The following is a 26,840-nucleotide window of genomic DNA, read 5'->3' as shown; positions in this document are numbered from 1 at the left end:
AAAACATGCTGAATAAATGACTAAATACATAAATAAAACAAAGCTATAGGCCTATGACTGCGGTGGAACGGGACAGTTATGATGCCAACAAGCACAGGGCTTTGTATGGATTTCAACCAGCCTGCTTCTATCTGCTCTGGCACATGGGTGGTGGATGGGAAAGTGGCATTGTGTGCGTGTCAGGTTAAAGCCTGAATGAGGAAGTGGGTCTTAGAAGTTTCAGTTAATACCGCAGAGGGCTGACGGCACACCAGGATCCTTCAGATGCCATCTGACTAAAATCCCCTTCAGCCACTCAGAAGCTAGAATCCCAACTCCCTGTCAGAAAGCCGACGTCTCTGAGCCTATCACGGTCTGGACAGGCACCACCCCTGACACTCACAGTTCTTTGATTATTTTGTACCAGCGTGTGAAGCTGTTATTTACATTTTTTTTATGAAGCAATTCCTAGTTGAAAGGCAATCTCCATATGTGCAGTAATGTTTACATTTAGTAAATCTGCTGCATTGTTTCAGGGAAAGTAACAGCCTTTGATCAGAGCGGCACAAACCTTGATAATATCACATGTTTATTTGCTCTTTATCTAAGAATTCTACTACTTCTGGTCAACCTACTTGAGGAGTTAAACTGGGAATATGGAGTGATTTTTAAAAAAAAAAACGTGGCAATGGAGATGATGTAACATGTGCAGGAGTCAAAGTGAGCGTGTGGGAGGATGGATAATATTTTTATACGGCTGCCTGTATGGGAACACAATGGGAATGGAACAGGGTAAAGCGGGGACAGAACAGGTGTGTGTCCTTGTGTGTATGTGTGTGTATGTGCATTAAACTGATGTGCGTGTTGTAAGACTGCGCATGTGACTGCATGTGTGAGTGGGTCTGTGTGGGAGTTTTTTTTGAGGCATTGGTAAGACTGCAGAAATGCTGCGGTGACTAACAAAACTCTTCTTTCAGTGCACTGTGAAAAGTCACACACCGTTCAAACCGTGTGGAAATAAGGATATCAACATCATCTCCCCACTTAACTGGCTCAAAAGGACTCATTGGCGTTGTAGGGAGACACAAAAGCTGCATTAAGTTTCTACAGTATTGTCTATTCTAGGAGAGATAACACATTAGTTACATTATTACTTCTTTGATCTGGCATGAAAGTCTCAACTCATTTATCTCAACGTCTTTATCTACAGATCACATTTCGCTTATAGAGCCAAACGGCAAAGGAAGTGAGGTCAAATGATATATGGAACAAATAATGAGATCATCTCCTGTTAATGTGCAAGTTGCTGTCAAACGGATGTTCGAGAAAGGACCTTCATGAAAAAAAGTGATTTCATTTGGTCATTGGCGTCTCTAATCGTGTTACTGTGTGAACCCGTGAGTCTGCTGCTATCACGTTTAGGCGCCCACTGACTTACCAGCAAAGACAGTCATTCACAGGGGAGACATGAGCGCGATAAGGGGATCTGGTGAGGAGACGCGTCCTTATGGCGCCCAGCGGTGACAAGGTTAACACAAGTCCCTTCTGGCAAACCATTGAAGCTGATCTACAATTAACTGCCTCTTAATTGCTTTGAGTAAAATACCTCCTCAGGGGAAACCGCTCAGCGTCACAAACCCAGCAAAAGCAGCTTACTGACCAAAACTCTTTGCAGGGCCCGTCTGCTGGAGCGTTTTCATGATGGACCAGGACATTATGAAAGCGGAAAATATCCTCTTCAGCTTGAAGGTAAAGGAGTAAATGCTGCACCGCTCCTCTGAAGACAAGACCGACAGCCGTTCACTCCATTATTCCAGCATCGAATACTTTGTGTTTAAACAAACTCAAGCATCTCTCTGTGTGAAAAAGTTGAACACTAGCATGTTCATAGAATGAGATGCATGGTAAACGTGTTCAATTAAAGAAACTAGGGGCCTGGATGTTCTTCTAGAGCTACTTACTCCAGTTTAATTAGGGATTATCGCAAAGGCCTATAGTTTAAATGTTGCATAAGCGTTCTCACCATGAATAGTATAGACACAGTATGGTGCTAGTGCATTTAAGCACTTGCCCAAACCTAAATATAAAACATTAAGCATAACAAGGATATCACAATGCACAGCTTTGCCCTTGCAACTGTTCCCTTTGTAAGGATGTCCCTTTGTCAGCCCTGTGTTGTGTTAAATATTTTACTAGACCGGCCTTGAATACTGCATTGTGGGCTTCTGCAATGACCCTCAGGTCAAGGCTTGTAAGCAGGCAGGGTTCAGGTTCCAGCAGAACCACAATGGTGTCGTCAGCTCTCCCTCAACCTCCTCAATAATGAAGGAGATGGGTACAGTACAGGACAGCAACACCACTGTAGCCACACAGACTAAGCCAGATAGAGATACAGTGAATGGTTCTCTGGGCGCGATGGGAGCCCACATACAGTATGCACCATTCCACTGAAACCTGACTCACAAGATTTCCATTCACATCAACCTGCTACTCCAATCACCACAAAGCAAAGCAGGATGTGTTTTCTTTGGGGTATTTTGATAACTCCATGAGGATTCAGATGTCCATACGGGTCCTCTTGACATATGCATTGTTTTTTAGTTTGACACGATTTGATCTTATTGGATGTCAAGTCATTTGTTACAGCTGCTAAAAGCGAGACTCAGCTACTGAGGAAATTAATCTGCAGCAAGACGTTTTGATTTCACAGAGGGAAATCATCCCAGACAAAGGATAGACTCATGAGAAGCTACTGAAAACACTGTTTAGAACCTGCCAACACTCAATCAAGTCCCTTCAATTTACGTATGTGAGGTTTTTTTGGGGATATCAAGATATTTTCACCCCAGATCTGAGATATTTGATCCCCCATGTATTGAGCTTTCCCCTAGGCCCTATCAATATCCATTAAACTAATACTTTACTGACCTTATCGTTCCAATTAGTGCAATTTAAACATGCCTTGAAGGTGCATTGACAAAGCTGCATTCCCTTAGGAACTGTGGAAATCCAATAGGGCCTGTCCAAAGATATTGTGTCAGACATACAGGCCTTAGGTCAATCCGTTTAATTTTTTAAAGTGTCGCAACAGAGCAGCCTGCCATCAATCATTGAAGTTTTTGTCAGAAATCAAACAAGCTCACCTCGGTATTCGACAACAGAATTAGCCAGATTCTGCAGTCACGTTAAGTAGATACTGCAAGCTTCTCTACTCAAGCTGGAGCAACCACGTCAAATAGAAGTTGATAATGTTTTCAGTCTGGAGATGTGTATTATGACAGACAGCAGCACATTGGCAGAGAGATGACAAGGTTGAGTGTCAGGGTGGAAGAGGAGGACATCAGGCTTAAAGTCAGTGGACAGGACAGCGTGATGAATGAGAAACAAGGTCACAGAGCTGTAAAGAGGAACGTGGCGAAAGATACGTTCGCCAAGCAGAACTATTAATATAACTGCACCCGTGGCTTCAACGTCAGAAACCCACCCACACACACACACAAAAACACACACACAGTCCAAACGCCAGCAAGCAGGCTGCAGGTGGTTTCCTCCCGAGAACTTTGAGTCAATAATAAACAAGGAGGGAGATGGTGATGTCCCCGCCTTCCAACACAAGTGTGTCCAGTTTGGACGATGAAAGTAGCCCATTTATTCAATTACGTCGCCTTACGTCACCATTGACCCGACAGGAGTACGATTGGTCTTCGGTCAGCAGAGGCGGAGAATCTGCACAACAGACACCAGCTGGATGACCTTTTTTGGTAACTCTAAAAAGATTCCATTCTTCTTTTAGAAAATGCTTCAGATGCTACTGCTTGGTGAGTTGTGACTGGAGGTCAGTGGAAAGTAGTTCCCCCCATTGTCACACATGATAGGTACAGACAAGATTTCACACTCTGGAATTGTAGCAGGTTCTTACTTTTCACAAACCTTGTCTCTTTCACTAAAAGTCACCGACTTCACATTTTGAACAGAACTAAAAACAAGACAGTAGCAACAGACCTAATCACCGGCAGAACCCGAGAATAAATTGCATCGGCCGGCAAATCTATTTACAAGCTGGTGTTGTGTATTGCCTATTTCATTCTAGACTCCTGGCATTGTTTTCTTAATTCAATCAGTAGGTAACAAATGCATATCATATCTCAGTAAATGCACCTTCGAGAAGTGGAAAATTATAATTTTGCAATTACTCTCCTTCAGTGTGTGCCCACACACACAAAAGCAGTAAATCGCTCTGACAGACAAAATGGCATATTTGCATCCGAACAGTGCTGCACTGTCGCAGTGTGAGCAGGTGGCTTAGAATAATGGGTTTACCACCTCCTCAGTCCATATCTGTGGGTCAACAGAGATACTGTTTCTCACTCTAACTAGTTTCAGAGTTTACTTAGTGTATTGAGAAGCTTTTCCTGTCGCGTCTGCTCTCACCATGACCTGTGAGATTCTTTATCTAGCGTGGGCGCTATTAAAGAACACATCCCAGAGCACCATACACTGCTATTTCTTTGCTGTGCTGCATTCAACAGCTGCCACAGATGCATCAAATGCTATTCAATGTACAGTGCAATGTCCTTTTCACACCTGCAACCTAAAGCCACTGACATTGAAGACCTTTCATACAGTTGTCATGGCACTGTAGTGTAGTGTATATATTTTTCTTTAGGTGAGCAGTAATGGTTTCCTAAGGCTGAATTCAATGTCATAGTCCAATGTCTTGTCGTAGGTAAAGTATGAAAAATCTTTTGTTAATGTTGGAGAGAAAGGGAAACTTACTGCAGTGGAACCTGATGGGGATGTTAGAAATGATTTGTCTCTCTAAAATGTCATCCGGAGGTGTAATCAGCGTATCATAGTTGTGAAATGGCTAACCTTGGGACAGTTTACTAAGTTCTATTCTAAACGTGTTCTCGTGTTGACATGTTAAGTATGAGGTAAGTTGTTCTAAGCTGAAAGCATAAAAAGAGTCATAAAGTGTCCTTAGTCACTATTCCTGTGCACAGGGCCACCACTCTACCAGCTCAGGGCAAATTCCTGCCATCTGCCTAATTAAAAAATGTTGAGGTTAAATACTTAAAACACACATGCACAATGTGGGACAAATGTAATTTTTCATTGCTGGATTTTGCCGTTTTGAATTATAGAAGTGCTTTTTTTTTCATTTAATAAAAAGGGCGGAAACTAAAGCTCTCAGCTCACGCTACAATCGCTTTAATAGACATTATGTAACACATTGACTTCAAATGTATGTCATGCACAACACAGTTAAACATACACATAGCATACAAAACATGTCGATTTAGATCTCAGTTTCAAATGTACACACTGAGAAAAGGTCACTTCTATGAATGTAACTCAATTACAAATGTTAATGCTTGCGATAAAGCCACAATTTCCAATGCTATAGTCCACAACAGGCACCTGACAACCATCTGTGAATTGAAGGAAAAACATGTCAAATGAAATTCGTGGAAACATATGAAACAGGATAAACAAAGTACTGATACTGGAACTCCAGAGAGAATCACGCACTTGCCTCTCGGCAGTCCACAACGGAATAAATAAACCCAAGGAATTTCCAGCGCGTATAAGAAAGCACGTGAAGAGAAACGGGCGCTGCTAAGGAACTCACATGCAGCCTCTAATTAAACTCTATCAGTCAGGCATGGAAAGAACAGCTGTCTTCGTTTTCTCCTTCAACCTAACGCAAGTGTGTTTCTCACATGCAGACATAAGACCGTCTGCATGTGAGAAACACATAAGCAAAGTAATCCCTCAGCAACCCCTCCTACCTCACTGGCTTTCTTCTTCGTCGCCAGCACAGACCCCGGAGTGAAGCTGCTTACATTGAAACACAAGCCCACATCAGTAAATGAACCATCCCACCTTTTGGCCGTTTCTCTCCTCATGCCCAGAGCAAACAGATGGTGAATGTTGTGTGCCCATTTAAGATGGAGCCTACATGGAGACTGTGGGAGAATCCTACAGTACAGCGCTTACATCAGTTTGGCCAAAGAGTATTCCTGTAGCTAATCTGCTCGACTTCCACAGTCTATTTATGATTCATGTTTCAAGGGGGAGTGCAGGACACGGAGAGCTGCCTCACCGATAGCAAGGTGTCAGAACGTTAGGAAAAGGTCCCTGCCATCACCCACACTCATGATGTCACACATCTCGTACCAAACCAGAACAATATATGCACAGCCGTAGTTTAGCACACAGTCTAATTCACTGTGAAGTCACAGCCAATAATCAATAAGCAAACAGCAAACATCTGCGATAATATGGAGTTCCTTTTGCAGTTTATTATCTTGGTTAATATACCTTCACCCAACACGCTGATTTTAAATGCCATCCTTAACTACAAGTACGTACACCACTGTCAACTTTCAAACTAAAAGTGGACCTGCAAGGTTGTGGCGACTCATGCTGGCACTCTGGCCACTTTGAGTTACAGCTGATCTGAGCCAGGAGAGGAGGTGAGTCAGCTGGATTTACATGCTCACTGCAGTCAACCATGCTGAATGCAACACAGCAGAGGAAAAGTGAAATGTTACAATACAAACTGGCACAGATAACTTCACTGTGAAAATGAACTAAAATATAGAGAGATACTTCAATATAGAGTACATGCCTGAACAAACCACAAAAACGCATTTGTCTCGACAATTGCAGTTTCTTTTCTTTTCTCTGAATCGAAAGAAATAGAAATGTTCAAGTGCTCAGGTGATTTATTCACCCAAGAGCCTCCCTGGGTTTTGGTAGATTTAGCAAGGAACTCATCCAGAACTGTGAGTGGGATTGACTCCCTACCTGCCCAATCCCACATATATTCCCTTCCTTGAGCGAAACTACTTTACATAATCATAAGCCATTTTGCGTGCACCATTAATTCAGTCTTGACTGAAGCCATTTAATCACTCCTTGCAGGAGGTGCAGGCTCTCACAGCCCAGCTTGATGGTTTTAACCAGTCATGTCATGCAGATCCAGTGTCACATTAGAAAAATGCTCAGTCTGTTGTGAGGAATTGCACTAAAACTGCCCCATTTCCTCTATCATTGTACCTTGAGAACACACTCGGTATAATACCGTTTCTTAACCTTATGGAGAAGGTCAGTTTCACACCACCCTGCGTCCTTGCCACGAGGCTTAGTCCATCAGTCTACATTCAAGCTTAACTCTGCCATTAAAGATAATAGAAAGGACATTATGCAAAAGAGATGAACTGAATTTAAAGCAGCTTGTTAGTGCGCAGTCTACATGATGATGGAATGCTTTTGTGAGGGTACCTGTATTTGTCAGAACACCATTCTTGTGTCCTTGGCCGAGGGAAAATCAATTCAGAGTGAATTTAATAGAAAAATCTAATTGAACTGAATTCCACAGAGTTTATCATGTGCATTGTTGGGCCTGTGAGAATGTTGAGGCAGTTAACACGGACCGAGCACAGAAGCAGCCTGCTTCATCACGAGCGTTGTTGCTCCTCTGGCAATAACCTTAAGACCTCGCTCATTCTGTGTCTCTCTTCCCTTCCGTGTCTTGCCCTCCCACATCAAATCCACATGTTTTACCCTCAAAGCATCCATCACTGTGTATCAGGCTACACTTAGGCCCACACTATCTTCAGCTTACATCACAATCACAGAGCCTGTTCAGTCTATAGGTCTGTACTATAGATATACAATAATAATAATAATATAAACAGACGCTGGCCTCCAAGCAAAAAAATCACATTACTCATTCAGTATCATTAGACTCAATAATGACAGTGTGCCTGCTGCTAGCCAATTAGAAGCAAAGGATTCAGTTCTGCCCTCAGCCAGAAGTAGAGAAGATGGGTGATGCGCTTCCTCAATATAAACGCCCAATGCTAGTTTCTCACTCAATCAATACACCATTAAATCATAAATAAAACGTTCTGCTGCTTGCTGTGTTTAGGACTTGAAGAATTCATTGAACTTGGCAAATCACTGCGTGTCTTGATACATTTTCTTTAAAAGATAACATTAAGAATTATACCACAAATCCAATCAGCACATTCAGCAAAAAATTTGTGTTATTAAATACTAATGTGCAAAATGTAAGGTAGCGTATTTTCCACAAAATTGTAATCCAGTAATGGCTGGCGCAGAGGTATTCTATCAGCAAAAGCAGACAATGTAACTCCACCCACAGGCAACGCAACAGAATACAAATTACAACCGGCTTTTGTGAGTCGCCTTTAGAATATCCTCACAATTTAAGGTGTTGACTTTTCATTTAATCTTCAGTCCAAAACAATCATTGACCTGTCAAATGTTCAATATCACATTGTGGAACAGAATCAGATCATAGAAACAACAAAATCATTTCTGATCATTACAGGATTACAGACATATATTGGCTGCCAGTCTTTCATATCCAATATCCCGCTGAAACACATTTGAGCAAAACTGCATTACCTCATGGTGCTACTGCTCACTCACACCTCAATTATAAACTTGTAATGTATACGATATGGCTCAATACATTTCTAAAACGCACAGATGTAATTTGTATGAGAGCATGAACCGCAGTCATTTACAGTGCAGTGGATGCAGCTAGATTTAAATAAATATTGTTATTTCAATTATGTGGAGCAGATCTGTGATGTAAAGAGAACAGGCTATTACTGCAAACACAAACTCCTGACAAGCTGAATCAAGTCTGCAATGCGAAGCAGATGCGCTGCATTAATGGCCAGCTTGCTGTACATCATACTGTACCAAGTTAAAACGCATCTATATATACACTCACATTTGTCAACTCCTCTCATGCTGCCCCCTGATTTTTTTTTGTCCTGCACGACACTTAACTCCTCCATTCATCATACATTTTGAGAATCACTTTCAACCATTACCTTTTGTTGCTTGTGCAGTAGCAGGGAGAATTTGAATAATTCACCTCTCTTTGATGTAATACATTTGCATCTTGTTAAACCATTATGTTATAACAATGCTTAAAAAACTAAGCAGGCAGAACAAAGCAATTTGTCATGGTGCCCCTAGTGTGTGTGCACAAACAAGCAAGCTCAAGTACTAACCTTGGATGAAACAGAGGACCCTTTACCCACAATGTTATGACAACAGAATCTGAATTGTAAGTAATACAATTGAGCACTAATCAGTAATCAACTGATTACAAGAGAGGGGTAAAAATTCAGAGCAGCATCCTAACGAGAAGCCACATAGTGAGGAGAAAATTCATAAAGCAACGCCAAAATCCGTATTCACTGCCCGTAAGAGGCGTTTAATAGGATGACTCATACTGCCAAATTCAGCAGCCACTGACGGTGTGTATTTTTAATTGTGTGATTTACCAATTCAACACCAAGGAATTGACAATTAAAAATAACCACAAAAAAATCTTAGGAAAACCGTCGCCTTGTGCTTCAATAACCGCATAATAATTGCGGTTCAATGCAAATCACCAGCGAGGCCTCTGAATTTCAACATGCATTATGTGGCGTCCTTTGCCTGTAGTCCTTGTTTTATGTCACGCCTTCACAGAGCAGAACAGGAAACTAATCGCCACACAATTGAAATGACCTGAAGTACCAAACCAATCAGTGGGACCACTGGAGAACATTGAGCTCAGATAAAAAGAGGAGTAACAGCTTCCCAAGAGCGTCCTGTTTTAGTACACAACTGATGCCAGAGGAAATTTAGGATATTTTTGGGGGAATTATTATTTGTTTTTGATCATTCAGATCATTCTCATAACAAAGCACAACCTGCAGCTGAAGTGTAAACAGCAGGGGTTTGGCCGTTTTTATGGCGGGTATAAGGAAGGCAATCATACAACAGCAAATAGCCAAACCAGTCCGATGTATTGTGACCTGAGCCAAGTCACTGTCTTCCTTCAAAACATTCTGAAGCAGGAGAACGAAGATTTTGACTCATATCACTCAGTTAAAGGTTAACAGAAAATGGAATACTGAAGATGTTTCACTAAACAAAACAATACAATGTTGTTACTCTCACATTGAGTGGTCCAGTTTGGACAGGTATTAGTCTGGTTATGAAGTGTGCCCTACCTATACTTCATGCCAGTCTTCATGCTTTGCTCACTGGAGGAAGGCACACTCTGGACAGAGAGTTGTCCCAGACTGCGAGCCACCATCGCCACTGCTCTGAACTTGCTGCGGGTGCCCGTGTTGGGGCTGTTGGCATTCTGGCGGTTTAGCCGCTCCTCGGTGTTGCGGCTCACGCCACCGCGATGATCCGTGCATACCAACGACACCTGCATTCTGACTGTTGGTCCGCCCGACCCAGATGCGGGTACTCGAATTGAACTCTCTTCTGTTAAAAATCAGGTAGCTAGAACTCCCAGGACAGAGGTAAAAGCTGAACTCCGGGGATCCTCTGGAGTGTGTGAGAAAGCTGGATCGCTGTGGCGCAACAACCTGAAATGAAGCTTCGGTCACAAATCACTGCCCAACCACTGAGCTAACCGACCAGTTCACAATGGCGAAAAAGAGTGTGAGGCCAGATAAGAATGTATTTAAACAATCAAGGACAGCTGATTGAACAAAAGGTAGCATCTCTTTTTAGCCAATCTGTCGCTCAGAAACCAAAGTGCAATCACCAAAGATAATTAAGGAAAAATCTAAGTCCAACATAAAGCTATAAAAATCAAAACCCCTTGAAAGGTGACAGTCCAGCAAACGCAGAAGTGCAATGAATTCCTCGCCGCAGAGTTCTCCTGGATTCCCGCGAATGTCCCACGCTTGCTTTATCTGTTGATCAGTCGCTCATCAAAAGCTGACAGACAGAATTAGAGTCTTGCAATTTCCTCTAAAGCTGAGCTTAGTGAGAGAGATAACACCTCTTGCTGCCAAGCTTTAAGAGCGGAAATGCACAGATCCACACAAAGAGATGAAGGGAAAGGAACACGACACACAATCCCACAAGCTCTTCATCTCCTGGAGGTCCGTCTTGATGGTTGCACTGGCTGCTAAAGATTCTATCATACACTACTGCATGTTACTCAAAGGGCAACCTCTCAGTCACTCCCTGGCTCTGACTGTTGCCTGGATAAAACTTACATCTGTATGCCTTGTGCTCAGCATAAAGCGGCACAGTGCACACAGGCAAGAGATGGGAGGAGAGTGCGAGAGGGAGAGAGAGAGAGAGAGAGAGAGAGGGAGGGAGGGAATGTGGTGGGAGGGATATGAGGAGGAATATTCAGAGAAGTACAGCAGCGTGAGAGCGCAAAGCATTGAATTCTGTTGTGCTTACAGCAGCTTTCAGATGGAAGGGCAATGCATTTTGCTCTCATCTTTGTCCATCTTTGCCCTGGAGTATGATCACATATAGTTTCTTCTGTGAGAAGAAAGGGGGAAGAGGAACACTCACTGGTCATGACTTTGCAATAGCCCATGGCCCCAGAAAAGGGGGCTCTCACGTGGGCCTGTCCAACTACCCATGAAATATTCATTATGTAATGTTATCTGTGCCAATATATGTCAAAGGCAGGAGTCACCAAGGCATCTCACAAATGAGATGTTGTGTTCTTGGCCTTTATCACTTATCCTCAGACTGAAATATGGATATCCCACAATTATTTAATCTGGCATCAGCATCCAACTGTGCAAACCGTCTCATCAAGAATAAATCATTACAGCAGAAGATGAATCTACAGCCCCAAACTACTGCGCAATATCTGATGATAACTGGTTATTAATGAATTTGATGAACAAAAGCAGACTTGAGGTGAGCAGAGTCGGTGCAAGTAATACTGAACAGCAAAAATGTGATAATGCTTGGAGGCTGTGTAACCGGAGTGGATGCTACAGTGGCTGCAGATTGAAGAGACAGTAGGAGCCACACGCGGCCAGTAATATAATACTGAAGCTTATCTAAGTGGACCAGCTAGTGTGCCAAGAAGATAATTAAAAGAGATGGCATCAGGAGCAGACACAGAGAGTAAGTCAGTGAAAGAAGCAACATCCATCAAAGGAATCCAGCAAACGGGCTCTTACTGACAGCCCTATTCTTGGAACTATGACCTTTTGCTCTACCGTACTTAAATAGAAACCTGGGGGAAAAGGTGATTTGATTCAACTGAAATCTGATTTAAATTTCACAGTCTGGGGTCTGGAGAAACACATTTGGCTTGCCTATTGTCACACACAGACCTCAGCTAAACACAAAGAACCTCCAAAATGCCCTTTGTCCGACTAACAGAGGCCAGGGGGGAATAGAGCATTGCCCTTGGCCCTTGTACACACATACTTTGTTTGCACATCGATCTCAGCATCTGCAGCAGAGGCAATATAATGGGAAAGGGTTTTGGCGCCTTGTTACCTTCGCAAGGTTAAGTTTGAGTCAAGTCGTGGTATCGGGGGAACTGATTTGTCGCCGACGCCACTCAGTCAATCATCCGTTTCTCCGCCTACATTTTGACAATTGCGGTACAAGAGTAGGAGTCTGGTCTTACATAAAAGAATTTTGTGCATGCGTTAGCCAGGACTGCTGTGGAAACGTGATGCCATGTTGCCGTCTGCTCCGTTCAAGGGCCCCCGGGAGTCATGACATGCTGAGAGGCCGAGGGAGAGGTCGGGGATGTGAGCTCAGTCTGCACAGACAGATAGTGTGTCAGTCTTGTGATTCACACAAAGCCCACACACCAAACCAGACTAAAACTCCATGTGCCTATGATAAGCAAATATGTCACTGACAGGTTAAGGCTCAAGGCATCTACAGATCTGGAAATACTACAGTTGTAGAGTAAATGTAATAAGATAAAAATTGAAATACAAAGTGAACATGGATGTTATTTCAGTATAAAGTGCCGACCTTCTTCCTGTATCGTGGTATTTTTGTACTGTACTTTGACCCAAATAAGTCCTCTGGTGACCCTTGATTTATTCATGTCTGAAAATCTCCACAAGTATTGACTGGTGTGAAAAACAAGGTAATCAATTTAAGCCTGCATCAACCGATAGACCAGCAATCTGTCACCTAAATAGATCAATAGATTAACAATTTTCCAACCAGGTATTGCTCTGTCTGACTTTTTCCTTCTGAACAGATGACTCCCACCAAATCTAAGCTCCACTGTAGCCTCCATTATTCACTAAGCACAATCTTCACTTCCTTTAACCATCCGAAGAACACGTCTTCAAAACAAAACAACACAACAGATGCAACTAGATCTCGCAATAATCAAACAACAAACCAGGCCCGAGCATCAAACTGAAAAGCATACGCCGCAGAAATCAACATCAATTGTGCTTGAGCCAATAAAGCGTGCCTGTCAGGATCACTATGACTCATTCACCAACACCCAGTTCTTCAGCCCGACAAAATGCCATTCATCTCATTTGACTACATCTTCAATACAGAATATGGGCTAAAGATCAGCAACGGAGGAGATGAGCGTTAATGATGACTGATGCCATACGACTGGTGTATGACGGATGACGCGTATTGTTTTCGCAAAAGAAATCCCAGCCTCACATCCCGGCACATTTCAGATGTCTACAACCAGAGCTGTCAAAGGCAATTACTCTTTTTCTTACACATTTGTCCACTTAACATGTAACACCCCTGTGCAATCACATCATTTGCAAGCAGGTGGTATATCATTTGTGATACTCAGCCATCGTAATCTACCTGGTTTAACCCATCGCAAGCTTTCACACTGGCATGACGCATCAGATTCCACTGCAGTGGACCCAGTGCGAGTCAGCAGGAACAAATGCCGAGATGCTGCACACACATTTTCTTTATCATTTCATCAGCCTTTCATGAAATTCATTTTAGACTTCTTTTCAGCAAATATTGGCTAGTATGAGATGCTTTGTATTCATTCATCAGATTCTGCTGGGGCCAATGTTTTTAATTAACCTCTACTCATTGTTGGTAACAAGACCTTTACAGAATGAATCAAAACGCCACTATTAAATAATCAATAAATGATTCTGTGTTTGAGGTGAATACGGCAGGATGATTTCAAACACGCCAAGGCCAATATTTCATTGTTATCTTGTGATAAAGAGATTAATGTTTTTTAATCACTGAATAGAAAACAAATTAACAATATCTGAAAAAACAAAAACAAATCTCCTCAGTTCCATTTGTTAGTCCTGGACTCAATAGCTGGTTCTTACTTAGCTGTGAAGAACAAATCTAAGCCTAAAGAAAAGAAAACCCACCTCCTCCCACTCCACATTTCATCACAATGTCCTCCCTTGTGTTATGGCCTTCGCCTCCTTGCTTTTGATTAAGTGCCTGATTCGCGGTTATCCAAAAATCTACTGAGCTGTTAAAAACCCTCTCAGACACTCAATCAGTGAGTGAATGCAGAGCAGCGATAAGGGCCTGCAAATTCGTTCAATGTAAGGTGGAGGAAGGAGAGAGAATTTGTAGAAATCTAAAATTTGTTGCATTTCTCTGGTCACGACCACGGCTGAATAACATCCACCAAAAGCATCAGCGGGAATATATTACTCTACACTTTGGAATCATGCACAGGCACATCCAGTTATTGATTCCAAGCGTCTGAAACATAAGTTTTTGTAAGTTTTGTTGTAAATTCTCTCCACTTTTGATTGGTTTTCACCTTATGGATTACCTTGGTATTCTTTATTAAGAATACCCGATAAGAATGCTGCAGAGCACGGAGAAGCACATATGCAATTAAACTATTGTTATTTTCTATGGGTCCTCACAGCTCTGGTCTGTATGAAGCATTATAAATCAATGATGCCCTACTATAATGAAGCCTTGCGGGAGTCTGAAGTTTGAGCGAAGACAGCTGGCCTTTTCCAAAACCCTGCAACCCGCAAAGCTACAGCGCAAAGGAGTGCAGTGGCAGACAGCTACTTTAATCGACAGATCTACAGTTTGTAGTCTGACTACACACAACGATCCCTCACCACAACGGTCTTGCATCAATTCTGCTCAGGGAGCACAGGCAAAACACAATAAATGACCATAGCTACTGAATTAAATTAGCAAATTCGAAATTCCACACAGCAGTAAGCATCTTTATGTCGCATCTTGCTAATTTGCAATCTGTGTACCTCATTCAAACTGGGATTGGCATGAGAACTGGCATGCAGTGTTGCTGCAGGGTGCCCGGCCTGATCTGTCCAAGCTAGTTGAGTGAACGCTGGGTTTCTGTAGGAACTACTCGAGATCCCCTGCTGCATATTCCTTGGAAGCCCCGAAATCAAATAAGGGTGTTACAGCTTCAAGTCAAAAATTATTCAAGCTGGGTAAACAGAATAACCTGCACTCAAGTCCACAGATCATCTTAGCAAGCTTCTGTGTACAACTCTCATCAAATTACGCAAACTTATCCTGCGGTGTCAGGTCAAGTCCATGTCAATTTGTAGCATGCGGTGTTAGTGCAGCATAGATATGTAACATGTTACCACTGGCAAGCAGCCGGATGGAGGGTTAAGTTCCTCTTACCGAGGGTTTAATTGAACAGCTTTAGTGAGGATTTGAGTAACCAATTGAAAGGGATCGCACCCTGAGGTGGGGGCGGGGAATGGAATGGATGTGTGAATGCGTGTGTGTTTCTGTGCAAGCGGATGGGAGAAAGGGCTTAAAGGAGTTAATGACAAGCAATGCCAGGCAAGACAGATTGAGCATGGATTGACAGATGTGGAAGTGATTTTGGCGCAGTTAACTGAATTATCATTCTATATTTAACAATTTCTACTGGTTGAGTGGTTTATCATTGTAATAAGGATATAGTTACCTGAAAGCAAACATATGAATATACTGGTAATGTTTTGCCTTATAACAAATATTTTGTTTAGTTTCATCATTTTGTTCATACGAGTAACAATTTACCTTTACTTAATGCGGTACAATCATCTAATTAAGTGTAAGGCACACTTTTAAAAAGATGCCCTGATAAAAATAGAGACAGTACAACATCAGGTTTTAGTTACAGTTGGATACTTTATCAGATAATCTGTGTATTTCTTAGGGAAACTGGAGCGTGAGGGAGATAAAGGCACATCTGTGAGCAGTGAGCACTGCAGCTCCTAACTCTCCAGTGAATATGAAAGATTCCCTGCAGACAGCAGGGCTCAGGAGGAGCAGTTTCCCTTCAGCTGTCCCTGCTGACACACTGAACTGCGAAAGACAGTCACAGACAGGGATCCCCTGTTTTTATGCAACAGGGTCATAATATTCCCTATTGGCCAAACATTGCATTACTCAAAATATGTAAGGTGGTACATATATGCACCACAGCCACCCATAGCTTATTTAACACATCACTGTGTATATTATTGTATCTTTTGAGGTTGTGTAAATCGAGACTTAAACATCATAAATTGTAATGATGATGAACATGCCGACCACCTAAAAGCCATGTCGTGCTTTCAGCATCAAAGCTTGGTTATGACTGTGAGTTTAAACCAGGCAGAGTCCCACAGAGCATGCACCCGGATGTAGGGGGGTGGCGTGAAATAATCTTTCCTGTTCCAACAGACGAGCCTCCTGCCTGCCTGTACTGACGGCGTTAGCCCAGTGTCAGGCACCGTTCACAAGGAGAAATGTTGCTAGGCAGAAATGCTCTCGACTGCATGAGTTTCAAAGGAAGGAAGTGACTGCTTACATGTACAATGTGTCAGCTGGCGTTTTTCCGAATATATCACAACCTTATTCTCGAAATCCATTTCTTTCTTCAACAGTGGCCCTAATACTCTGTTGTCGAGGTGGAGGTAATAAAAGGGGGAAAGTAGGCTATGGCAGAGGCTGGATGTCTCGAAAAATGGATGTGCAAAACCAATAAAGAAAGAAAAAGGGGGCAAACATAAAAGGATCAAGTAGAGCGGAAAATAGGGATATGCCATCAACTCCACTGGCACTGAAGGTGCAATGAGAGATGTGTGGAGATGGAGAGAGTGAATTGGAAATAAAGAAAACCAGAGAAAAAGCAGAGTTCAAGGAAAAATAATGGGCTCAATAAAACACTATGCATTTTACTGCATCAAAGAAAGTGAGGATTTGAGTTTGCTGCACATTTTAAACGTCAGTCAAGTGTGAAACTGGAAAGTGTCCTATTCATTAAATTTGCAGGAGTGCCCACAATATTCCAGAAATGTTACTAAAAGCTTTGCCTTCTCTCATGAATGAGAATCCCGTTTACTATTCCTTCCTGTCCACATCCTGCACGTGTGTCACTACATTTAAAAATGCAGATATAACACTTCTTTACACTTACCGTATGTTATTTATGCCTCAATGACACACACACACACACAAATTTACCTTGCACATAAGCACCAAACCGCGTGAGTGTGCATGTTTGAGACATAAATAAAATAAACACGCAGCCAATTCACAAAGGCATAAAAGTACAAGTGGGCCGCCTGAATTTCAATCAATCAAAAGGTCAAAAACCAACGATACTTTGCCCTTTACAGCTTTCTTAATTAGAATGGAAATAATTGCTTTGACCTTACTTTAACCATCTGGCCTGTCAGATTTCACTAGTTTAACCTGTCACATTTCACAAATCTTTAGACAAGCACAAGACAGAGCCTAGCATGGAACTAACAGGGTACAGCCAAGGAAGAGGGAAAACCAGCAACGGTGTTCACAAACGGAGAGGAAACGACCAATGTATGTGGGTTTGATTCCCAACAGTAGTGCATCAGAGCTGTGAAGCTCTGAAGGGTGAATTGAAGACTGTTTAAGTCACATTCGCTTGACTACAGTGTTCCATTTAAGTGGATCATTCAGCACAGTGGAGAAATGCGGTCTTTGTTTGACAGGATTTGAAGGACACCGCCAGTGTATTCTTCCCTGCCTTGCTTTTCCCAGAGACCATTGCGATCAAACCAAAACAACAATGGCAGTGATATAGCAGCATTGAAGGTGCTGAATGTGAGACAAAAGGAGAACGCAGCCTTCTCCCCTCTGTAGGGCGTAGCATGCATAGGGCTACACAGGGATGCATCCTTCGAGAATACATCCAATGAAATAAGGCAAAGATTAATATTGCGCTGAATGTTCACAGTTTGGAAGTTGGGAGGCAGAAAAACATATTTTTACTCCTTCACTGACTCAGACTACATGGGAGAGAACTTGCACGTCCTCACAGTGTGAAACTTTGCACTGTGTTCCAACCACAGCCTCCAATTCTGCAAAGAATATTTTGATGAGCCGTTAGGCTCAGGCAGCTGGAGACAGCTCAAAGAAAAATTCATAAAGACAAATCTTACAGTATATCTTTCTAAGGTGTAAAACTTCATCATGCTTCTTCTTTCTCATCTTGTGACAAAGACTATGCCACTCCCATTATTGTAGTAGAGAGATATTATTACAGAATATATAATATTAAGATAACATTGTTCACTTAGAAAAGGTACAGAAATTCTAATCCCAACTCTACACTGCCACCTTGTGACAGAGTCTGGAAACGTTCATTCCTCTCCTGATCATTTAATACCAGGCTGAACTGTAACAGAATAGAGGTGAAGTCTGTGTTGGCCAGAATGTTCAGCAGTGTGGGGGGTGATGAGAGTGATACGCCAACTGTTTCCACTGACTGGATCATTACAGTGCAATCAGAAGCCTGTGGGGTCTGTGCTACTTTGGATGACCTTAGGTGCTTCAGTGGAACATATCTGCCATCTAGTGGCACCCAGCTGATAGTAACAGAGCACCCGTCAAAGGGAGCTGCTGTAAGTGGATCGTGATTCGCTGCATTGCACAGATATTCTACACCTTTTAAAAGATTAAGCTTGATCTGAGACTTTGGACAGCGAGACAAAAAAAAATGCGTGTATGACAAACCAATTGAATACAAAATTGTAGGCACAGTACATTTCTTTATATGAAACGCATAACTACAGCATGTGCACATACATGTACCAGTTTCCACTTAGAACAAGCGATGTTATGGCTGAGAAGGGTTCACTGCTATGTCAATTACTGTGAAGTCATTAGAGAAATCCATCCTGCTGCAGTGAACCTTCATACAAGCCTATCAGGAGACATGAAGCTTCTGTCTGGCTCCTTCACAGGCCGCCTGACTCTTTCAGCCACCAGGACATGGACACTAGGGAAAGTTTTTCTGTCGTCCAAGTGAACCCGATAAGTGGTAGTGTTTTGTTTCAAGTACAACATGATAGAAATGGAGCAAAGCTATTGCCTAATCAAAGTAAGAAAATGTTTTCAACTATAAGATAATATTTACCTATACCACCTATAATACGAATTCATATCAATAACTGAACGGAAAAGACGCATCTTACTGTCAAGTAAGTTTGTTTAAAGCTGACTAAAGGGATTGATGTGCTGTGCCAGTGATGTAAAACAATCGCTCCTTTAATATCACTGAGTGCTTCACCCCCCCACACGGTCCCTTTGTGCAGGACGAATGCGTGCATGTTTGCGTGCAGAGTACTGAATAACAAAGCAAGAGGATGACAAACGGAAAGGGGGATAACTACGATGTAGCCTAACTTTGTCTATATATAGAGTAATTGTGCTGTAAAGCATGGTTAATGACGGCTAAGTAGCGACGCGAATGCCACTTTCCTGACCAAACATCTGAAATAATGATGACTTTGAATCGGAGGTTGCATGTACTGTGATAAACACACATATCCACAAAGGGAACTGTATGAATCAAACTAGGAAGGGAGTTCAATTAAACTTTAATGTTCCGATTTAAGATAAATGGATCCAGAATTCCCAATGTGAACACGTGAGGCTCGTTAGATATGTAAATGAAGAAGCTCCCATGCTCCATGCAACATGAGCCTCCCTTTCTACAGGCACGCTCACAATGCTGTGCCCAAGTTCAACACTGACTGAGACAGGGCAACATGCTGGTGACATACAACACTGCCCGTAGACTACAGTCAAACTTGGATCAGTCCAGACGCAGTAACATCAGCCACCTCTCAGTCAAAAACAACAGCAGCCATACAGAAGTGTGCCTAACGATCTGTGACAATAACAAAAATCACCCTAAATCAGCCAACACAGCAGCAGCTAAGACTGCTTCACAGGTCAAGTGGTATTAACAGAAACAGTGAACGAAGCAGGCTTGGCTGGCTTCATGTCACTGTGTTGAGAGGGACTAAGAAAAAACATTATAAGCAAATGATTAAATTGTAGGTCTTGTCCTGTTGTCGTTTTGAAGGACATCTAGCCATCCTTAGTATAAGAGGCTTTAGCAGTAGAATGGATGATATAGCAAGAAGGTAGTGGCATTCATTAAAAATCATGTTGCTTTATTGCATCCTTTAAGAAGGTAAAATCAAAGCTCTATCAAGAGAAAAAGGGAAAGAAAGTTTGTGTGAGATTTAAGGGGCCAGGTAAACCCTTACGGAGCGGTCTGTCCTTCCCACGGAGATGGGCAAATATGCCACCGACCTAGATGATTAAAATAAAACTGAGCCCCAGTACCTTTGCATGAGTGCAGTCTGACCAGAGGACAGAGCAGGACTGTACCGCCGTTAATAAAAGAGAGTGCTTCTGCTCCTAACTGCTCATCGATTCTAATGACAGCGAGCAGCTAAATCGAATCAAGGTGATCAATACATATTCTATGGATGAAAAACACCTGTACAATTCACACTATCAATCTTGAGATAAAGCTCACACCTGTTCCACAGTCACTCACTCAACTCTCTAACACTCCTACAACCCAAAGCTTCTTCCACCTTTTTCTCAGTCCCACCACAATCCAGGTCTCCAGAGTGTCAGAGTCTCTGTCAGGCTCTGCCGTTCTCTTACCTGTACTTCATGCCTGTCTGATAAGACACACACTCCTCCATGGCGAGACCATTCATCTTCAAGAAGTCTTCCATGTTCTTAATCTGAGCTGCGACTCTCTGTTCCCGGAGTCTCTGCAGCTCGGCATGGTCGACTGGCCGCGGCTGATTGAGCGCCTGGTCTGAGTGGTAGCGGTTGATCCCGCTCCGGATGCTCTCGCTGTATGTCATAGACAGCATCTTGCCACTGCCGCTGCTGCTGCTCTTCCGAACTCCGCCTGGCGCTCCCGGTTTAGGGATCTGTAGGTTTTCAGGAGCACAGTGACTGGACTTGTGCCTGCCGGGAGGCCCCCGGGGGCCGCCGGCGTACCCCCCTGCAAACATACCCCCCCCTCCACCACCGCCTCCTCCTGATGCTGAGGCGAACCGTGCAGTGAGGAGCCAGAATAAAGTAGGGACACTGATGGAGCAAGGAGCCGGTAGGACACAGCCACCTCCTTAAATAGCACCTGCTCCCATAAAAAAAAAACGACTCTCCTGCTTGGGGCAGCACACGGCCATGCATCCTGTAATCAGAGTCGCACAACATAGCCTAGCACCACCCTCCCCTGACAGGTGCACAATGGCAGAGTTACACTGATAGGGAGCATTCAGGTGACTTGCTGGTGATTAAGGAGCAGGACCAAAGAGGACACATGCTATTCTATGGGCATAGGGAAGCATTCAAACATGCACCAAGCAACGGGAGAGCACACCGTTCCTGGTCTCAATCCTTATTCTTACTGGGTGAAGAGGGAGAACGAAGAAACAAACTCTCTGAGAGCAGTCAGCCGCCTAATTTGTGTGTCCCCCCACTACAGTCTACCCATAGGGTCATAGAACTCAAAGAAATACCAAATAGAGCCTCACATTATACAAATACAACCATAGATCTATAAAGACTGGACTTTAATTTATGCTAAGCAAATTAGGGAGCCCAAAGCAATCACATTATAATTTCTATATTCTGATTTCTATTTTAGTTTCTTATTAATTTGTGTTTTGTAATGCATTCTCAGCTTTAGATTGGATCCCTCTATGATTCAGATGTTGCATTTTAAGGTGATTTATATCAACAGAGGGCAGCACTTCCACCATCACTACATCCTGCATGAAGCTGAGTGTAGTAGTGAGCACTCACCACCTTTCCTGGAGGGAGCAAAGTAAAACATTTAGGCTACATTAATGCTCATTAATATCCAATAGAGTGAGGTACGGCGAAATGTTTGAGTAAATACAATTTGATCTAAATGTAATTTTCGGAAGTTTTAAAAAGCTATCGAAAAACATTTGACCAAAAGATTGCAACTATTAAAAATGTGATTAAAACAGGTAACCATAAAAAAGAACTACATTTCGAAATTCTGTAGGTTATATCTCATCTGGCACATATACAAAATGATGATTACAGTTAAACCATCAATGATAAAACTGAGACTTGATGCGCTCGCTCAGCTTGTTTCACGGATCAATTGGAAATGACTAAAGGACAACTAAAGCTTTTTGTCCTCATCAGTTACAGTCATTTAGGTCACTCTGTCAATGTCTCTTCACTGTCACAGCCTGACAGCAAGCAAACAATATTTTGCTGCCGATTAAAAATCCACTGTAACGTCTAAGCTGTATTGATCTTTTGAAAGTCTATTGACTGATCCGATGCTTGAGCAGCACTTTCGTTGCCCTACTCTAAAACAGCTCACAGAGAGATAACACAGACAGCAGACCTCCACTTAAAACTCATATCTTTATGATCAAACCAAATCTCAGACTTTGTGTCTTTATTAATATTACCCAAGCTAACAAATATAACAAAAAAAATCCCCAAAAAAATCTGAAAATCTGTAGAGAAATTATAACTTTGTTCTAAAATTATGGGTCAAGTTTTCGTCCAAAAATGCAATGTAGCTCAAATTAAAAAAAATCTGCTATCCATCCTAGTTCTTCTCATCAAAGTTCTCCCAAACAGCTGATTTTCCTCACAGAGAGACAGAGGAGATAAGGAAATAAAATAGCTTCCAAGCAAGGCGGCATGCATCCACACACCCGTACACACTCATTACTCAGCCGACATCTTGCACGCAAAACACATCATATCTCCGGATGCGGTCACCGATGTTATGAATCTTTCCTCAAACTCACCCGGTTTCTTGGGGGTCGGCTCATGAGCAAGGTTGTGGGGTTCCCGTCTCTTATAAACACAGACTGCAGCCAGCTCAGACGCAGGTCCACCCAAACTGGGAGTGTCTTACTAGGAAATGTCTAAACCAATTAGTGAATGAGAGAGTGCATCTCTTCCCTTCCCTCCCCTCCCTTCACTACTTCGTCCATACTGTATCACCACAACCAACACCTCTCCTCCTCCCCTCATGGATGAAATCCATTTATGTTGTTAGTGGCCTGTCTTGTTTCTGCTAACCGCAGCAAATAATATCAGCCCTGAATTATTCACCAAAGCTTTTGCACTAAAAGCCTCTGATTGTTGTTCCACAGGAAAGAATACTTAGAGCTGGACAATAATGAGGGTCTGAGTGTTTTGTGCACATGAGACACACAATTGCACTCACTGACCCCGCCACACACACACATGTAGACAGATACAGACAATGACAAACCACTAAGCATGTTGAAGTACTCCACCCCAAACCACACAGGTTAGATACGCTGTTTGTGTTACAGCATCTTCACATCTCAGGCCACTAGTGTTCAGGCCAGCGTCAGAATCACAGAGTGCCACATAATGACACCACCACCAAGTAGCAGCACTGATAAGGTCCACTAGCTGCTGACGATGATGTTAACATGGACTGCAATATTGAGTGAAAAGTGTTTTTTCACTCTCAGATATTTAACTTATTATTACGAAATGCTAAGGATGAGTGGCCTAAAGGTGTAACATTTCAAGGTCGTGCAGTTTTTGGCAACTCCACTGTTGGCATGTGGACGATGAAGACGCCGACGTCCTACCAGGTGCTGCCAACGGTTACTTTTCACCTGTTGGATTTGAGTTTCCCTGAGAAGGCACAATGCCCAGAATGTTCACGCTATCCTTCCAATCCTACCCCACCCCCTCGCAGGTCAGACTGTTAGTCTTCTCATTTCTGCTATATGCTGTGCTGGAGTGCAACACGGCAGTGATTTGAATATGCGATTTAAAACGTGTGCGGTAATACTGTAATAAATTTAAAATGAAGCAGCTTTAGATTTAGATTCTTCTTTTCATTAACTGTACATTTACAAAACATAACCTTTTTGGTTCCCATAAGTTCTATATGTAGCATCTTGTATGTAGGCAAGACATTTTTTTACTGCTAGAGCAAGATGCTGTTATACAGTATGAGCCCCAAACAAACTACACTACCTATGACATGTTACACTTGTGTAGGGTGTAGTGAACAAATGTGTGTTACGTACACAATTCTAAGCTAATCGATAGCCTAAAGTGACTACAGACAATTAAGTGATCAAAGGTCAAGGACCTTGGCCATCAGGAAAGCACTCAGTCTCATGAAAACTGTAAAATGGTTTAACGATGGCCACAGCCGGAAATATTGTGCTAAAAGCCTTTTTAGTAAAGAACCATGCACTATAGCTTATCGTGATGGTCTGGAGTGTTAACATAATGTATAGAAAATAGTACAGATCCTTAATAGAAAGAGGTATGATGCTGTAAAAGGGAACATTGATACCCAGCCATTCGTGGAGAGGGAATCTCTCATGGAATTGTCTCTCCCTTTTTTCCTTATCCATCTAGGTTTTCTCACAAGTTTTTCCTCGATGTCCTTGAGAGCTTTGGGCTGGGTTGGGAATTTTCCTGATGTTGTGGGTCTGTAAAGCCCTTTAAGACATTTTATGTGATATTGGACTATACTTCTTGATTTAACATTCTGCACAATAGATCCAACAGATAGAGAGATGAAAAATTATGGAGTGAAACCTTTAGAATCCTGAAGTAAATGTATTGTTTACCAATAAACATACTGTTTACTAGGATGAAAATCATTAGCCATAGTGGTTGCTGTATTACACGTCATCCATTACAATGCTGAAATGATTGAAAAGAAGAAAACGTCGCTTCCCAGCATCAGCCCTCAGACAGAGCACAGACTGGGATGGGGGGCTTAATCGATCGTCAACAGGTAGGCCAGGGGAGAAACTATTGGGACGGTTTGCACTTCAAAAGGACAGAAATGTAGAACGCGCCAAGATAAAAATTCGATAGTGAGCTCATTACAGGCATATCCTCAACGTCAGGGTTATTTAATCCCTGGATCAGCACAATAAGGGCTCATATAAGACCATAAAACATGATCCTAGACTAAAGCAGCTTCTAAAGCACACTGCTGCAGGAGTGATTAACAGCTATCACACTCCAGGAGAAGCCCTCCTCTTCAACACTCCAAAATGACCTGGCTATTAGAATAAGAAACACCAGGGGGGGGGGGAAATGAAAAAAGACATTTTCAATAAATGTGTGCTTTTACATTAAAAAAAAGAAGCAAGACCGTCAACAGTAAATGTATCATATAATGTGTCACTGGACAAACAATCTTGCATTGGCCAGCGACCTTGCAACAAAATCCGTCATCACCCCTATCAGATTCGAGCTGGATAATGCTTCGCCAGCTAAATAGTAGATGATAGGTGTAATCTGCGCTGTAGAGGTTTACTAATGCATGTATGGTTTTCAATGTGAGAGCAGAAAGTCTCTAAAGCAAGGTTATTGTAATGAACCAAAATGTCATGTACAAAAAACAAACGCACAATATATATTTCCTCCATATGGTCATTTTGCAATTATCTCAGTTGGCGTCTGTAATTGTTGGAAACTTGACCTCGTCTTCTGTGGTACAGAAAGGCATAATCAAGTTTTGCTCATTGGCTAAACAGCAAAACTCTACCTGAGAAAGTAGACAATTAAGCCAAGAGCAAGAGGCATGGTGCATCAAATCTGGTCAAAACACAGCAAAACCTTTGTTTCACATTCTGTTTTTGTCCAGTCGTGCAGCATAATGATAAAAACCGAGGTCCGACAAGCCCCGTCTGCAGTACATTTAAATCAAATTGTGTCATCGAACCAACTCCCTGTCGTGGTTTTCTTTCAACCACACAAGGTCCTAGAGTGACACTGTGTCCAGCCATTACTGTTACTGTGACGGAACTAACTATTGTAAAGTTGCTTCAAAATGTGATAATGCAATGGAAGTTCTACACACACAGAAACACACCTTTCCATTTCGAACGCCATGAAACGCAGAAACTAGAGTGAACAAATATTAAACACTAAAGGAAAACTGAGTGAAATCTGACAGAAACACTTCCAGATAGAGGAACAGATACCTGTAGAACTGCAGCTGTCGTTTGGGGCTCCCATAGCGAGCGCTGAAGGCACCAGAGGAAAGCAGGAGAAAGGAAAGCTTTGGTTAATTATAAGCAGCTAATGAAAGCAATTAGAAGTGGTAAAAAGTTAGTGACAGACGCCATGAAACACAAAGATGAGGAAACTAAATAGGAGGGAGCAAAGAACACTATCAGAAGTGATGAGCAGAGATAGAGTGTGATCTTTGTTCCGATGAATAGAAATGTGAAAGCCTGCATATCCCGACTGGATAACTTTTGTAAGTTTTGTAATGCACAATTTACCGTAGAACCACCAAGAGCCGTTAGATTAACAGGTATCACAAAACATGGGGGTAGCATGGAACGGTAAGACAGTGACATGAATCATTCATCCAGTCGTGCCATTCACGTTCCATTAATGAAAAGTAGTAGTAAAGTCAGCAAGATGGCAATTACATGAAGTCATGTTATGAGTGAATGGGCACCCTGCTGGATTGTCTGACCTGGACAGGGTGCGGAACCAGGGCTTTAACAGCTTTCTGAATAAGGGACGTCATTATGCAGAGACTTACTGGAAAGATTGTGGGACGGCAATGGACGTAAACCAGTACGATGGTGTGTTATTAATGTTAATGATTTGCCGATAGTGGGCGCCGATAATATGTGGCAGATGTCCCAGTGAAAGCAAATCTTAAGCACTGAACATTTAAACACAACAACAACACATTTAAAATCATTACATCACACAGGACTAAATGAATC

The 26,840-nt window shown here is 42.4% G+C and overlaps 1 protein-coding gene across 3 annotated transcripts in view; it reads right to left on the bottom strand.

Moving 5' to 3' along the window:
• The window catches only part of kcnab2a (potassium voltage-gated channel subfamily A regulatory beta subunit 2a), a 61,721-nt gene that overhangs the window by 13,444 nt on the left and 21,437 nt on the right, over positions 1-26,840 (bottom strand). The window contains exon 1 of one of the 3 annotated variants that reach the window (XM_076141070.1): positions 20,725-21,086. The exons of the other annotated variants lie outside the window; for them this stretch is intronic. Within the exon in view, the coding sequence (XP_075997185.1) occupies positions 20,725-21,086 (362 nt within the window). Of the gene's footprint in view, positions 1-20,724; positions 21,087-26,840 lie in introns of those variants that run through there. 3 annotated transcript variants of the gene reach the window in all.

The sequence above is a fragment of the Genypterus blacodes genome, unplaced genomic scaffold, assembly GCF_046128005.1.
Source record: "Genypterus blacodes isolate CSIRO-AG114 ecotype Tasmania unplaced genomic scaffold, CSIRO-AGI_Gbla_v1 ptg000017l_1, whole genome shotgun sequence".
Taxonomy (NCBI): domain Eukaryota; kingdom Metazoa; phylum Chordata; class Actinopteri; order Ophidiiformes; family Ophidiidae; genus Genypterus; species Genypterus blacodes.
The sequence above is the reverse complement of the archived record's forward strand: the minus strand, read 5'-3'. Positions and strand labels throughout refer to the sequence as shown.